General features: G+C 32.7%; 1 protein-coding gene across 4 annotated transcripts in view; it reads right to left on the bottom strand.

Annotated features, from left to right (window-relative positions):
• Positions 1–18,226, bottom strand: part of ARHGAP32 (Rho GTPase activating protein 32) — a 283,976-nt gene that overhangs the window by 17,452 nt on the left and 248,298 nt on the right. For all 4 annotated transcript variants that reach the window (XM_081280998.1, XM_081281001.1, XM_081280999.1 and 1 more), the window contains 4 exons: positions 16,220–16,369; positions 5,299–5,401; positions 3,174–3,318; positions 2,622–2,704 (listed from right to left, as the gene is read on the bottom strand). In XM_081280998.1, the coding sequence (XP_081137124.1) occupies positions 2,622–2,704; positions 3,174–3,318; positions 5,299–5,401; positions 16,220–16,369 (481 nt within the window). The remainder of the gene's footprint in view (positions 1–2,621; positions 2,705–3,173; positions 3,319–5,298; positions 5,402–16,219; positions 16,370–18,226) is intronic.

Genomic DNA, 18,226 nt, shown 5'->3' with positions numbered 1-18,226 from the left:
AGTTCATCTGATTATAAAGATGTTTTTAAAAGTTAATGGAGAATTTTAGTCAAGACCCCATGAAGTGAGCACTTTCATATTCAGCAGATGAGAGTGGAAACTGCATAAACCTTCCTGGAATACAACTGGGGACTGTTTTATATTGAGAATAAAAATGTTAGTATACTTTGGTTTTCAGAATTGCACTGCTAGCTTTTTATCCTGAAAAAAAGTCGAGATTACATGTAAATGGATGATCCTCATAGTAATATTCAAAATTGGGAAAAAAAAAACAGTAGTACGTTGATCAAATATCAAATTAGGGGAACATGAAAGAACACTTAAAATCATATTTTTCAAGAACATTTAAGGAATTAAAACATGTAAGTGTTAAAATCTTAGATTAAAAGCCTGAATCAAAAGATATAAAGTAGGACACATACGTATAAATTATACAGAAGAAACTATAATTATAATATTACAAAATGAGAAGTATGTAACAAAAATTATATATATTGTAGAGTAGAATAGATATATAATAAAAATATATATAATTCAGGTTGGGCTTACTATGGTTATGTAATATAGATTCAGGTAAAGAGGGTAATATTAGGATCTACAATATACACACATATATAGTATCAAGCAACTGAATATATAGTGTACAAAACATATAAAATACACATGCAATGTATATTATTAGACACTTATTATGTTCAAGGCTTTATTCTGAAAATATAATCATAAATAAGATAGAATTCATGATCTTAAGAAGTTCATGTTTCAGAGAGGTTACATACTGAATAGGTAATAAATTATATATAAAAAACATATAGTCGGGGCTGGGGTTGTGGCTTAGTGGTAGAGCACAGCACTTTCCTAGCATGTGTGAGATACTGGGTTTGATTCTCAGCACCACATATAAATAAATAAAGATCCATTGACAACTAAAAAATATTAAAAAAAAACATATAGTCAGATAGGTATTCAATATATAATATGTTGAAGGAAAGATACCTAATGTTTAATAGAAAAGACTACATAGATAGTAGGGGAGCAATATGAAATAAGAATGAAATTATGGCATTTGCTGGTAAATGGATGAAGTTGAAGAATGTCATGCTAAAAGAAATAAGCCAATCCCCCAAAACAAAGGTCGAATGTTTTCTCTGATATGTGAATGCTAATTCACAATAAGGGGGGCGGGGGTGCTAGGGAAGAACAGAGTTCTTCTAGGTAGAGGGGAGTGAAGGGAGGGGAGGAGATATGGGGATAAGAAAGATAGTAGAATAAAACAGACGTTATTACCTTATGTACATATATGACTGCATGATTGTATAATATATACAATCAGAAAAATGAGAAATTATACCCCATCTATGTATGATATATCAAAGTGCATAAATGCATTCCATTGTCATATATAACTAATTAAAACAAAGTGAAAAAATAAAAAATAAAAAAGACTGAGGATGTAGTTCAGAGGTAGAGTGTTCCTGGATTCAAACCCCTGTACTGAAGAAAAACAAAAAGGAGAAAGAGGAGAAGTGGGAGGAGGGGGAAAAGAAAGTATCAGTATTCTGTTCATGAACATGAAGACTGATGTTTAAAGATATCACACAGGTAGTAAGGGATGGATTTGGAAATTCCAAACTCAAGCCAACCTATCAAAGCCAATATTACCCTGTACCAGGTTCCTTTCACTGACGAGTTAATAAAGAATGTCTTCTCCCTCAATAATATTCTTTAAATAACTCTGTATTAATCAGACTTATCTCCTTGGCTTTCCTTTACAGTATAAATACATCAATTTTCTTTGGCTTATGTCATAAACGCTCCTTAATTTTCCTTTTTCTCTATTCAATGGATTCTTAGATCCCTTTAATTTTATCAAATTTCTCCTAAGACATTAACAGAACAGTAAGTCAATGCTAGATTATCTTCTCGATCATGCCCATTATGCATTTGCATGTAGAGTGCTGATTTTAAAATATGGTCTGATTTTAGTACAGATTAAAAAAATGTTAGGTTGGTTTAGTGCTGAGTAGAGCATTGATTTAAAAAATGATATATAAGCAATGTCATTTTGAAAATAAATCAGCATTAAACTACTTATTTGTACTAGAATATGTGCTAAATTTAATTTCTTTTTAACAACTGAATTTTAAAAATGTCTTAATTCTTTTTGCATACTATAATATAAAGTTTCAACTGTTTTCTTTCTTTCACTAAATGGCAAAGCAATCCTTAATTTTATTCTGGTCTTCTCAGACATAAACAAAAATATATCTGAGAATTCAAACTAACATATAAATCAAACTGGGGTTTAAAAGGTAGCAACAAGAGAGTCTAGTTGAGAGGCAGAGGGCACCTTACTAGCATGTACAAGGTTCAAGGTTCAACTCTAGCACCACTACCAAAAAAAAAAGTAGCAAGACAAAATTAGAATACAATAAAACCTAACAGAAAAAACAAACAGACAAAACCTCAGGTTTAGTCAAAACATATATGAATAAAATCCATTCCAGAGAAGTGGAACTTCAAGGAAATTTAAGTAATTAGAAACCCAAAGGAAGGGAAAAACCAACATTTTTACAAATCAACTGACATGCCTCTGGTGGATATTCACCAATGTGATTCACCTGTAGTGTGGTGGGGGGAGCTGCTGAATGACATCATGAATTTTTATCAGCCTTTCTTCATCTGTTGCTGCTGAAACGGCATCCTGTAACAACAGTTCATAACAGAATAAACCAGTAGGTTTTGCTGGTAAAAATTAGAGTTCTTCATTTATCATTCTGTTTTTCCTCTGAGATTATAAGATTAACTCACTTTATTCTTTGATGCTAAATGACAAGGAAACACAATAGAGCCTGAAGGATGCAAACTTGGTTTTCACACAATGTCAACACTGGAATCTAATAAATCATAATGCTTAAAAACACAGGTGGTAAGGTCAGTGGCTCAAAATCAGAACTAAAAGAATGATAATGTGAAAACAGCAATCATCACCACAGACTAGCTGGCAATAATTGGTGAGTTTTTTGTTTTGTTTTGTTTTGTTATGTTTTAAGGGGCTATTTAAGTCACAGAACTATTTCTTACATGGGACCAAACCAAACGTCATATAAATTAAACAAAAAAATAGCAGAGCTCTACACCAAGACTTTGAGTCAAGTATGACTGATACTTACAGAAAATTTCTCATACAGCTGGTAGGTGAGCAGAGGGTTTGGGAGCTCTCGGAAGTACAGCTTACAGAGGGAGCCCACCGAATGGATGTCTTGAACATAAGGTTCCTTCGTCAGGTCGGGGACATGCTCGGAGTCAAATTCATGGCTGACCCAGATGGATGAGGACAAAACAAAATTATGTGACTGAGAAAAGCAAATACATGACTTAAATCCTGAAAGAAACAATATAAAATGTTCACCTCTAATCTCAGTGAGTTACTGTTTTCTTCAAATTAAAATTCATGTTAAGTTATATTTGGATTTCAGCAGTAACCAGATATATTATTATTAGAGAGATATCTATGTAGAAATTAAGGGCATAGCTTTAATATTAAAATGGAAATAATCTCTGGCCCAAAACACTCAACTTTACCTCAGTGAATTGCTATTTTCTTCAAATTATTAAAATTTACATAAGTTATATCTGGACTTCAGCAGTAAGTGGATGTATTATCACAAGATAAGCATCTTTCTACACAGAAATTAATGACATAGCTTTAATATTAAAATGGGCAATGACCTCTGAAATGCATTCAAAAGACTAGCTCTTACAGCACATCAATTTGAAAGCAGGATTCCAAATTTCTGATGGTTTGAATAACTAATATTTTGGCAACTCCGGAATCCAGGGTTGAGTAGCAACTCGTCTACAAACAACTAGATACAGAAACTTCTCAGCTACAAGTAGTATACAGCTCAAGCAGGATAAGAAAGCCAGAAACAATATAAAGCAATTCCTAGCAAATAACAAATTTTAATAGACAGTAAAATCTATAATATTAGAGTGAGTGAAATAAAAGCTGTGCTCTAGAGGCTGGGGTTGTGGCTCAGTGGTAGAGCGCTCGCCTAGCATGTTTGAGGTGCTGGGTTCGATCCTCAGCACCACATAAAAATAAATAAATAAAATAAAGGTATTGTGTCCAACTACAACTAAAAACAAAATATTAAAAAAAGTTGTGCTCTAAATTCTAAGGCAAATTAAATTTAATCTCCAGGAGGTTAATTAATATTAATTCATAGGCATGAAGCTAATTATCATCTGAAGAATTAATGTGTGTGGACAATATAAATATGAAATTTACCGTGTCTGAAATTAAAGAGTAAACAGTCTTCAGTACAAAAACTGATTTAAGTGCTTTCTAACATGTATTCCTAAAAACAAAGATGAGCTCTGTGGTTAATTAAAGTAGTAAAATTCCTACAGAATAGTGGCAGTTACCATGCATCACAGTGAAAAAGAAATAACAGTATATCAAGAATAGCCCAGAATCCAAGAGGTAAGCAAAAATAAAATTTGTATTTTATTTATAGAGGTTATCACTACTTTTATCTCATATATAAACATACACTACTGAATTAGGGTCAAAGGAGATTAGAAAAGGTTTCACTCACATCAATCTTAATTAAGAACCAAAGAATAATTTATTATAATGTAAATTTCACCCCCCACTGTTGTTATGAGTTCAGACTCATTTGTTAATAACTTCAAACATCACAAAGAGGAAAAGAAATACACAATACAGTACTGAAGAGGTTAAGGCGCATGGTTCTCTGACACTACAGATAAAGAAATGCCATTTAGCAGAATATGATGCTAAGTGAAGTTAGCCAATCCCAAAACCAAATGCCAAATGTTTTTTCTGATATAAGGAGGCTGATTCATAGTGGGGTTGGGAGGGGAAGCCTGGGAGGAATAGACAAACTCTAGACAGGGCAAAGGAGTCAAGGGAGAGGGAATGGGGGTATGAGAGACGGTGGAATGAAATGGACATCATTACCCTAAGTACATGTATGAAGACACAAATGGTGTGAATATACTTTGTATATAACCAGAGATATGAAAAATTGTGCTCTATGTGTAATATCTGTAAGGCATTCCACTATCATATGTAACAAATTAGAATAAAAAACTTAAAAAAAGAGAACAATATGGATAAAAAATATACAGAGAGAACAATATGGATATTATATCCTATTTTATCTCAACTATCTTATCAAAATTATGATTATCAATGTAATTTTGAAATAATTGCATTTTAATGAGCTAATCAGGAATAAAAATGAAAATGCCATGGACAGTTATTACCGTAGTCTCTGGATATTGGAGGCAACTCCAGAAAGACGATATATTCCATCCACAATGCCATATCTCTCAATGAACGCTGTGCAGCTTTGGAGAACCTGGGGAACTAAAGAAAAATTTCATATACACAGATAAAACTGGTAGTATTCCATGGAATGCAAATTACCAAAAATGTCTTATTTTTAATAAGAAGAATAAAATTTGTAAATTAATAATAAAAGGGGAGGGAGGATTAATTCACTACAAAAATGATGAGGGCATGTGTACTTAACTTCACACATAAAGTACATTAGTAGTTCCTAAATAATCAAGACTGACTTGGTTCATAGCTCCGCAGCAAAGTCTTCAGAGCTTTCTGCAGTGAATTTATCGACTCATGTTACAACAGAAAGGTGAACTATTCAACCCTAACACCATAACTGGTTAAAATAAAAATACAGCTGTTTGGCTGAATTTCATACACAGCAAATGGATATACAAAGTCAAATGCTTATTCCAACAAGTTACTTTTAAGTGCTACAATATTTCACCTCTTAAAAAGATTTATTTCTCATAGTTAATGTTAATTCTAATTTTATTAAATAAGCAAAATATCAACATAATGCATAGGTCAAAGAAATTTCAAATAGATGTAATCTTCTCACTCCATGCTTATCTTTACACTAAATTTACTTATTTTTTACTTGATATTATCCAGTTTTCATAAAGAGAACTTTAAGGGTAAATAAAAGAAGAGTACTTTCTGGTTAGCTTAGTGAATATACATATCTGAATGACTATTTTGGGGGTCTCTGGTCTGGAGTAGAACTTTTAAAATATATAATAAAAATTTTCATAACCATTCACAATTTTATAATAGCTGAGATGTGAAAACTCTTCATTTTCTAATGCAGACTAGTCAATTTATAGGCTTTAGTGACTCTGATCATTTGATAATGTTAATTAAAATTTCTGAGAAGAAACACTTCAAAGAATATTATATGGTCTGCAAAACGCAGACTAAAGATGAAACATTCAGAGTGGCAAATAAAACAAATGAGATAATTAACATACTAAAATTAATAAGAATTTTAGCTAATATATTTCATTCATGGTACATAAATAAGTCATTCCTTTATTATTACATCACATTTTTCTTTGGTTTTCCTTTTTTTTTTTTTTTGCTGGTCTTTCTTATAGTCTATCTTTTAAATCCTGTCAAATCCTATAAATTGTGTTAAAACTTGAGCTTCTTCTCTTTGATTAAAAAACTAAACAGCAGTTCATAGTGTAGATCACTTCATACTGTCAGGTGGAGTGCCTTTACAATGTACATGCTCTAATTCTCACCAATATCCTATGGCAAATGGGGATTTCTATTGTAATCCCTTTTTTACAGAAAAGAAACTGCCTCTGTGATGAAATTTTTACCCAAGGGCAAACAGGAAATGGTGATGAATTAAGATCCTGACTCAAACAATCCAAGCACAGAGTCAATGCTTTAAACTTAGGGCAATGTAGTGCTTGGCCGGCTTATGCACTAGCGATGAAGAGCAGCAGAACTGCTGGGCATTTTTTTGTGGACAGACTTTGATGTAAGCAATCTGTGTGTAAATGAAATGTTAAATATAAGTATCTTTATAAGAGCTTGAGTTCTATTTCAGATATTGTTCTATGAATGATAACCTTAGGTTTCTGCCTTAGGTTTCTACTCTATAAACTAGCAGTAGAATAATAAAATTAGGGGTTAAATATTTCCTGTCACCTACTTTAAATGAAATACAGTTAGAGATTACTGGTATAATTAACATAATTATTAAAGAAAGATAAAAAACAGAGCTTTAATTATTTTTCTTTAAAAACGCTTCTCTTACGTATGCTCCAAATTAGCATGCTAACTTACCCAGGTACCCAAAATATTGGCTTTGGGAGAAAATTCTACAAGCACAGGATTTTATTTCCATATTATTAGGCTCTCCTAGCATACATTAATTTTTTTTTCAAAATAAGCTGCCATTTACAAAAAAGGATCACATTCACTGGATTTCTACATCCACTTGATAGTAGATTCATACCTGCTAATATTTTCCCAAATAAGTAGGAAAACTTTGAAAACATACAGAATAAAAGATTTTTCCCTGGATAATGTGAAAACCCCTATGGACATAATACTTCATGGGAAATGTCTGCATTGCTTCTTTTTATTGGGGAGGGGTGTACCAGGGATTGAACTCAGGGGTGATCAACCACTGAGCCATATCCCCAGCCCTATTTTGTATTTTATTTAGAGACGGGGTCTCATTGGGTTGCTTAGCACTTCACTAAATTGCTGAGGCTGGCTTTGAACTCAAGATTCTCCTGTTTTGGCCTCCCGAGCTACTGGGATTACAGGCATGCACCAGCGCACCCCATTCTCTGCTTTGCTTCTTTACATTTCATATTCCTTAACTAAAAGAACTCAACGATTACAAAACAATCACATCAAACTTAATAAATAAAATTGCATGATAACTACTTAAAATTTTAAGCAAGATAAATGATTTAATAGCCATTCCCACCCACAATCATTTAACAAATGGGCCAAATGCACATGAAAAAATGACCCCAGTCAAAATAGAACATCAGAAACCTCCAAGAGAAAATTTGACTAAAAATTATTCCCATGCATACCAAATAATACAGTTTTGATTTTTTATACAACCACATGACAACTGAATAAGAGGAAATGTTTAAATAAAAACTAGTAATCCTTTTAAGTAGAATTGTGGCTTACAGAAGTAGGAATAAGTATAACAAAAATTGGCCTTTAATTTTTTTTTGACAGTCAGGGTTTTGTTGTTCTTTTCTCTTCATTCATTCATTCATTCATTCACTACTCACTTACCAACTGTCTTCTTACTAAGTCACTTCTGTCTGTTAGGCATCAAGTAGGTTTTGCCAGAACAGATGAAAAAGAACTGGGTTTTTTTTTTTTTTTTTTTTTTTTTTTTGTGAAGGGGTGGCTTCCAGGTTAAGAACACAAAAGGTAGTATAACATAGAATAAGCATCATGATTCTTGGTTAACAAATTATGACTACCTAGAAGATTAACTTTGGGGTGATTTGGGGCTTGTTTCTTTCTACTGTGCTCTGACTATAATATTATTGCATAATAACAATAGTTTAAAAAGGTCTCTTGCTGAAAGGAATGAATAACTTCAAACCGAAACAGACATATACATATGTGCAGGCAAACAGAGTTTTCTCTTCTTTGGTTTTAAAATATCTTTTTTACCAAACCTAACTTTACCTATTTTCTCCAAAGTTCTATTTTTTTATTAGCAATCTAATTTCAAACTTTTAAGGAAATCCTGTTTTAAATATGTGCAGCAAATAAAACAAATCCTATGAATAAAAGTCAATAATACTTAAAACTTTGTTCCACTGGAATGGATTCTGTTGTAATTAGGGAATATGCAAACACTGTAGTTAAATCTTTCATTTGTTGAGAAGAAATGAGATATTAGCATCTGTCCTCATTTATTATTCTTATTAAGAGTGGAAACATACATAAAATTTCTAAGGTCCAACTCAAATTTGCTGAATTAATCTCTGAAAGTTAGTGAGCATGGCAGAATAACTTGGAAAATGTGGGCTCATATTAATGATCTCACCTAGGCAAGGTTGCACAACAGCAAAAGATACCAAAAAAATCAATGTAACAAAAAACCATTTTGATTCTATAATTAAGAATGCCCCGTGCAGAAGGCAAATTAATCTAATCTACACATAAAAATACTCTGTGGGCAAAATTTTTTTAGAAAATTGGTTCTATAGGTAACTGTGATATAAAATCTTTAATCAGTTTGATTATAAACATTGTGACAAGTGAAACTCTGTGAGATCATTCTGAGTGAACACTGGCACCAGGTACCACAAATTAAAGAATAAAAAGAAAACTGCCTTGTCAGGCTTGTAGGTGATTTCTTAAAACATCTTTCATTTTATTTATTTTTTTGGTACTGGGGATTGAACTCAGGAACACTCAACCACTGAGCCACATCCCCAGCCACATCCCCAGCCTATTTTAGTTAGAGACAGGGTCTCACTGAGTTGCTTAGTGCCTCACCCTTGTTGAGGCTGGCTTTGAACTCTCTATTCTCCTGCTCAGCCTCCTGAACTGCTGGGATTACAGGCATGTGCCACCACACTCAGCTTCTTCTTTTTTTTTTTTTTTTTTAAGGTTATGGAGGTTTTTATTTTCATTATACTTCTCAACATTTTCCAAAATTTTTAACAAGAAGTAAAGTTTACTTTTCAAATTTTTTAAAACCAGTCCTGTATTGTTTTTAATGGTTTGCAAAATGGAACCAGAATCTAGTGAAACTTCTCCAGGGCCAAGAAATGGCCCTCCTAAACATTTGCTCTAGAACTCATCTTTATAAATGGTCTAATCTGCCTCCCTGGTAGTTTCCTCCATTTCTCTAAATGCCCCCATAGACCTGAGAAAATCTCCCAGCCAAGTTCTGTATTGGGCCAAAAGAGAAAAACACTGTAGACCTCTCAGTGCTCTTCCAACCTCTACTACCTTAAAATATCTTTTGTAGAAGAAACAGGTCAGGTTTGTCTCTTGCTCGAACTGGGAGGTGCTCAAAACTTTAGAAAGTGTAACAAGGTAATCTCACTATAATCATTCACTAGGAACACAATTCAGAGAATGAGTCACTTTAGAAAAATCATTATTCTGAATGTGCTTCCTTTTCAGAAAAATCTGATGAAAAGTCTATCTTGTTTAGAGGGTAAAGACATCACAAGTCATTTGTAGCTTAACAATAAGGACACATTTTGAGAAATGCAAAGTTAGGTGGTTTCCTTTTTTTTTTTTTTTTTGCCAACATAGAGTATACCTAATATACAGATCTAGATGGGACAGCTTACTACACACCTTGGCTATATAATATAGCCTAGCACTCCTTGGCTATAAAGCTGTCCAGCATATTACCACACTGAATACCATACGCAATTGTAGCACAAGGGTGAATACTTATGTGTCTACACAAAAAAAGGTTAAAATATGGTATAAAATGTGCACCTACTAGAGGACACTTACATGCATGGAGCTTACAATACTAGAAATTGCTCTGGGTGAGTCAGTGAGTGAGTGGGGTGAATGTGAAGGCTACAAGCACTAGAGTACACTACTGAAGACTATATATACTGTACCTGAGATTTATAAAAATAAACTTTCTTTCTTTACTAATTAATTAACCTTAGATTAAAGTAACTTTTTACTCTATAAACTTTAAAATTTTTTTTAACTTTCTCAATTGTACAGTAACACTTAGCTAAAAACACAATACACTGCACAACTGTATAAAATATTTCTCTTTATATCCTTATTTTTCTATCTAAAATTTTTTACTTTCACATATTTTTCAGTTTTTAAACTTTCTTGTTAAAAATAAAGACATTAACACATACAGTAGCCTAGGCTAGGCCTCCAAAAGGTCAGGATTATCAACATAACTATCTTCCACTTCCCCATCTTGTCCCACTAGAAGGTGTTCTAGAACAACATCACTCATGGAGTCATCATCTCCTATGATATTGAGGCCTTCTGGAATCCGTCTGGAAGGACCTTCTTGGAGCTCTTCTTGAGCAGGCATCATTTTTTCAGAAATATGTTCATGTTATTTCCTTGGATTTTTCCCCCATTATAGTTTTGCTCGTAAGTAGATAATGCATGTGACACTCCTCTTTGTTAATAAAAAACTTTTATTGGGGTCCATGGATTCAATCTTTATAAGGAGTCGGCAAACACTTCTTCTAAATCCTTCATTGTGAATTTTTTTGGGCGCTCTGCAATTTCCTTCTCTCTTGCCTCTTCTACAGCTGTGCATACCTGATCCAGTTCCAACAACTCCTCATTGATTGTCAATTCCTCAGGAACCACCTCTAGGAGCTCCTCAACATCATCCTCATTCATACCTAAAGAAAGGTGTTTCCTATCTCAACCACAGCCTTGTTGATTTTTGCAACTTCTCATCCTTGTCAAATTCTTTGAAGTCAGAATTAACTTTTTGAGTGTCTTCTTCCAGGTGCCATTTTTACACTCCTTACTGACATCACCTCAACCCCAAATAAGGTCTTGATACAGTCATAGAAGCTATAATCTTTCCAGAACAGTATCAGTGTCTTCCTCGGTTGCAGCAATAACCTGGCCCAAGGTCTTCCTCGGGTAGTAGACCTTGAAAGCTGCTATAACTCCTTGATCCACTGGATGGATCAAAGAGGTGGCATTTAGAGCAAAAATCATCACTTTGATATTAGGATGAAGGTCAGCAATAAAAGAGAATTGCTGGAGCACTACCAACAATAAGTAACATTTTGAAAGGTATGTGATTCTCCATACAGTGCTTCTGTACTTTTCTGACATAGCACTTCCCAAGGCCATCTGGACTATGCATGACATCTTTTTGCTCCTGAAGCATGCTGGAGTGTGTGCTTGTTGATATGCTTGAAAGCCCTGGGCATACTGCTGTGACAGATCAGAAAGGCTTCCAATTCATAGCCTGCAACACTACCCCTAAATACAACTGCTGTCCCATTCTTAACAAGCCTTGAAACCTGGCACTGACTTGGCCTTCTCATGGATGAAAGTCCTTCAGGCATGGTTTCCAAAATATTGAAGTTTCTTCTATATTGAAGACTCGCTCTGGCAAGTAGTTTTCCTCTATAATCAGCTTATCTAGGATCTCCAAAAATTCTTCAGCTGCTTTAACATCAGCATTCACAGATGTGCCACTTTCATATTATATAAGACATGATTTGTTCAAACTACCCAGAGGTACCAGTTAGTTCAACATTGTAGTGGGGTCCAACCTTTTCCTTCAACATTGCAAACAAACTGTTTGGGCCATGACTGTCATGGTGCTAAAAGGGATATACTTCTGTGTGCCTGGTCTTCAATCTAGGGCACTAGAAGTTTCTTCATATTTGATCCAGGCCATTCTTGAATTTTTCTTAGTCCCTTTCCCATCACTGAAGCAGATTCCATCAATTTGTTCTTGTTCTTCAAGATGGCAGCTATGGTAGGATGGGATATACCTAACTGGTAAGCAATGTATCACTGACGTTATCAACTTCATAGTTCTTAATCACTCAATCTTTTGCAGATGAATCAATGTAGCCTCTTACTGTCATTAGCAGTGGCTACTGTACACTTAGGAAACATGATAAACAAAACAACATGAGATTACATCAAGCACAAGAGAAAATGATACAATCAAAAGACAAAGTCAATGTGAGATGCATATGCTGGCATAACACACAACAAGACACACTGTGTTACAGTAAACATTTTTTTAATAAATAGAAGGAGCACACTTTAAAGTGATAATAAAAGTATAGTATAATAAATACATAAACCAGTAACAGTCATTTATTATCATTATTATTATTATGTACATATAATTATAACTGTATGTACTATATTTTTATACAATTGTCAGCACAGTAGGTTTGTTTATATCAGCATCACCAAAACCACATGAGTAACATGTTGCACCAGAAGTTTTGTTTTGTTTTGGTAGTGCTGGGGATTGAACCTAGGCTTTGTGCATGTTAAGGAAGTACCTTACTACTGAGTTAACTTCCCAGCCCTTAAACTTTTGGAAGTCTACACATCACTACTAGGTGATAGGAATTTTTTAGCTGCATTATAATCTTATGAAACCACTGTTATGTATGTGGTCCATTACTGGTCAAAATGCCAGTATGCAGCACTTGACTATATTTTAAAGTCTAAATTAAAACAACAATTTTGAGAATGATTATATACATTATATGATTATACATTTATATATATAAAATGTATGTAATATATATTATTCTTCCCAGAGTTTAAAATACACATAATACATATTCAATTCCAGTTATTTTTAAATGTTAAAATAGTTTCTATGTGCCAGGCATAGTAGCGCATGCTTATAATCCCGGCAGCTCAGAAGTCTGAGGAAGTAGGACCACAAGTTCAAAGCCAGACTCAGCAAAAGTGAGGTGCTAAACAACTCAGTAAAACCCTATCTCTAAATAAAATACAAAATAGGGCTGGGGATGTGGCTCAGTGGTTGAGTGTCCCTGAGTTTAATCCCTGGTACCCACCCACCCCCCAAAAAAGTCTGTGTGTGTGTGTGTGTGTGTGTGTGTGTGTGTGTGCGCGCGCACGCAAGTATACACACAATGTGACTATAGGTACAGATTATATACAATATATGTGAAATCTCAAAATGTTAAGATAATTCCTCACATACTTATTAAATCAAAGTTAAATAATTCTGATATGAAAAACCAATTTCTTTCCTAATTAAAATTTTAGTTAATACACTTCAAAGGTTTCTCTTTTCCTGCAAATTTAGACCTCATTTGAATATTATATGAATATTTCATATGAAATTTTGTTCTTTATTTTTCATCACCCCTGGTGAAATAGGAAATTATTTTAATATGCCAACTAGATTATATCTTATTTCAGTCTTCATAGTTCCTGCCTCTTCACGTTTAACAAAGTTCAATTATATAGTAGTGTAAAATTTTTTTCTTTTCTAATAATAGACTTTCTCTATTGGACAGGCCATGAGCAGAAAATTTTATCTTCCAAGACTATTTATTTCATTTCTAATTTATTCTAGCTTTTTTCCCCCCTCTTTTAATTGAAAAGGAGAATTAGGGAAAAAAAAATCACAAAGATATTCTCTGACTCTAATACTTTAACATTTTATATAATCCCTAAATATTATAGTTTGAAGTTTTTTTAATCTACTGTTTATAAATAACATTTTCATTTTTCTACACTATTAAAATTTATAATTTTTAATGACTTCACAATTTGTAGAAAAATTTCCTCCAAGATTGGGTATTCAACATTTTTTGCTTTCATTTATAATGTTATATAATGAACACTTTTTTTTCTGTTTAATTATTACACTAGGATAAATCCCTAAGGAGTAGAATTGCTATATGAAAGGAAAATTGTAAAATCCATTATGTTTCTTGCTATGAAATGCTACCAAAAAAGTTTGTATTAATTTAGAGATACTTGAAGCCAATAATTTTTATGCATTGATAAAAGTCACTGCTATCTTTAATGGCCCTAAATACCACAATTAAGAAAAAAAAAAGCTCTGCTATTTTAAAAATGTTTATCAATGTAAAATGGTGTTTCAAAATTGCTTAAGAACATTTCTGTGATTACAAATGAGAGTAGACATGCTTCTGTCTTTTGTTTACTTTCTATCACCCTATGATAGCCATATGCTTTTTTTCTTTTACTCAGAGATGACCAATGCGATTCTGGAACCTGTATATTCACAAAAATGAGATATTATATCCCATTTGATTCAAATATATGTCAAGATCACTGTACTGTCATGTGTAACTAAGTAAAACAAATTTTAAAAAATAAATAAATAAATGAATAAATAAAATTAAAAGTCTAATGATATTTTCACACATTATGATAACAGCATTTCATCATATCCATAAAAGTTATTTTTCCTAATTCATGGTGCCTTTCTTCTACATTTGTGTTTTTTCATTACTTGGAAAACATATACATATGTTTGAAGCCCCTTCTTCCCTTATTTTTTTGTTTAAATCTGAGAATTTTTTTTTCCTTTTTTAACCTCAAAACAAAATCAATTCACATTGGCAATTCCATACATTTAAAGTAGTTAACTCTCTTAAAAATTTGGAGGGTTTTTTTTTTCAGTGACTTAATGTAGGAATTAATTTTTCAGATATATTATTATTTTAATGTTATTATAAATAACCCTTCTTTATAACACAGTTCTAAAACCATTCTTCATCATAATGGATTTTTTATCTATAGTAGTAATTATTTCTAAACATTCTCAGCTATTTTTCATTCTTATATTTCATTCTCTTCACAAAACTCCTCCTTCTAGTTTTGAATACTGTAGTAAAGCTCAATGTCTCCCATATTTACTGATTTTTCCCCCTACAATTGTTCTCTGATAGTCTCACTGGTTGATTTTCTCATGTGCATTTTGACATCTGCAAAAATAATCATCAGGGTTTTTTGTCTTTTTGTTTTTTAAAGAAGTATATTAAGTTGACATTAATATGTGAATAAGATCTGTTTAAGATAATATTTTGTCTATTCTCTCACAAAACATGGTATAGTTTTGTATTAAATTCTTCTAAGTTCACTAGAATTCTTTAAGAAGTGAATAAGGATTTAATTTGGAATTGATATTACTAAAGGTATTTACCACTAGTTTCTACTAGTGGTCTGTCTCATAATGGTTAAGAATCTCACAAATAATCTATTTCTGGTACTCATCAACAGCACAGGCAAATATTTCCTTAATATGCTGACTAAAAAGGATAATGCAGGAGAATGCTATTTTAAAATATCCAAAGAAAACTCCCTTTTTTTCTCCCCTCCTATTCATTCATCTCCTCCATCCATTCACTCAACTAAAGTCTTAATTCAGAATTTAATTTATAGAGAAAAGAATATAAATCTTTAGGTATCAAAGTTGGAAGGATGGTTTTGGTATTTTATAGTCTCAAAAGTATGCCTGTTTTTTCTACAAAGAAAATCAAGAATTTTTTTTTTTAATTACCAAATGAGCAGGAAAACTGGCTAATAAAGCCATCTGGATAGACACAAGAAAAATGCAAAGTGACAATGTTGCTGTGTCCTTTTTGTGCAAATAACATTCTTCCAAAGCAGATCACAAGCCCCACTAATGCCAAGGTGAATGTTTGAACTTCTCCACTCTTACCCAAAACTGAGAAAAGTCCCTGAGAAAGCTCAGTACTCACTGTTGAACCAAAATAAACACACACCACTTGCCTAATATATTCTGTAACTGGTTGGAAGAAATCAATATGGAGAACTCAGGAACTAATATTATGAGCTTATAGACTTTATTTTTACCTTCAAAGCCAGAATTCAGAAGGTGCTCCCCAAGATCACAACCAAACACTCGCTCTTTCAAAATCCCTCGCTGCTTTAGCTTCTGTTTTGTTGGACGAGACTTCATGAATGTTCGTAAGAAAGTAATGAGCTTGCCGTGTTTTTTAGATACTAAAAAATAATAATAAAGGGAAAATATTTTAGTAGTGGCAAGAAATTAAACTTTCTTTTTAAAAAATTTTTTAATTTGTTCCTTTTAGATATACATGACAGTAGAGTGTACTTTGACATATTATACATATGTGGAGTATAACTTATTCTAATTAGGATCCCATTCTTGTGGTCATACATGATGTAGATTAGACAAAGGGGAATAAAGGGAAGGGAAATGGTGATGGGAATAGGAAAGACAGTAGAATAAGTTAGACATAACTTTCCCATGTTCATATATGAATACATCATAAGTGAAACTCCACATGATGTACAATCACAAGATTGGGATCCATTAAGAAATTACATTTTCATAGTGTGAAAAGAAACATACATCTTCATATGCTGACTATAAAACAATCTATTACATATACACTTCATAACTTGCAGGAAAATTTCAGCATTTTAGTTCACAGGTGTGTTATTAAAAACTTCATAGTTTTGCACTTTTTTCTCACCAGCCTATGGTCTTATTTGATGGGACTGTGAACAAATTTAAGTGTTACAATCCATGATCTTTCAATCAAGTTTAGTAAATCAGCCATTTTCCTGTGCACACTTAAAGATGTGACAGAATTCCAAGAAGGACCTGAGTTTTACATAATATATATTGCTTTGGAGATCTTCATAATAAGTAAGACTTGAAAGAGTGTAAAGATGGTCAATTTCTACAGTACACTAAATGTATCACCTTAAGTCCTTTGTAGATCAAGAAAAGAAATAAGCAAGTTAATATTTGGAAAAAAATATTTGCAATGATTAATATAATAGAAAAACAATAGTACAAGAATTGAAAGCAAACAATTTTTTTGCGAAAAACCACTTTTACTGATAAATGCAGCTTATAGGGAAAATAGATAAGTCAACCCACAGTAAATACCATGAGCTCAGAGATCAATTGCAGGATTAAAGAGTATGCCAGGTGACCTCAATCCTCCTATTCAATTTGCGAAAGATTACTGGAGTCTTACGTAAGCCTACTATAGATTGCTGAGTAATCCAAAGCTTAAATCTCTTGACTAGATGAAGACTCTGAGGGAACGCTGTGCGCCAACCATAACTTATGGCTTAGAATGGCTACTAGCTCTATAAGTAGAGGTCAGATCAGACATTCGCCATCCATTTCTTTTCTTTTTATCTCATGGGAAACACTATTTGCAGACAGAAGTATCTTTTCTACAGACTCCAGAAGGGTGTACAGAGAGTTTGGATTTTATGCAATAAGAACATACCAAATAGTTAAAACAGTTACTTTAAAAATAACCCAATATATGCATTAGAAGCCCCAAAGTATACTAATTAGTATATTAATTAATTAATTATTAATTATATATGAATAAAGTATAACACATTCACATAGAGGATTACCGGTATCCTTTTGCTTCTCATTATGTTTTAAAACAGGATCTATACTGTGATATGGAATAATCTTCAGGATATATTAAGTCCAAAAAGAAAAATACATAAAAGTATATTTAACATATAAAAGGATGAGGAGTACATATACCAAACACACACAATTTTACACACATGTATGTATACACCTAAGAGCTAATTTTTGCAAAAGAAACTAATATAAAGGGTAAAATGTATGGTGGGGAAAGAATGGAAGGTGCAGCAAGATTTTGCTGAGTGAGTGTGTGTGTGTGTTTAATAGTCTGGCTTTTGAATTATGTCAGTGCTCCTACTACATGTTCAAAAATAAATTAAAAACATTAAAAAAGCAAATTCTAATATTGAAAATATGTACCTGATAATATAAAACCAAAAGCATAGTCAACAGAGATAAAATATCTTAAATACATGTATGTAGTCAAT

The sequence above is a fragment of the Spermophilus citellus genome (assembly GCF_964194105.1).
Source record: "Spermophilus citellus genome assembly, chromosome: 2".
NCBI classification, from domain to species: Eukaryota; Metazoa; Chordata; class Mammalia; order Rodentia; family Sciuridae; genus Spermophilus; species Spermophilus citellus.
This window is presented reverse-complemented; position numbering and strand designations above follow the sequence as displayed.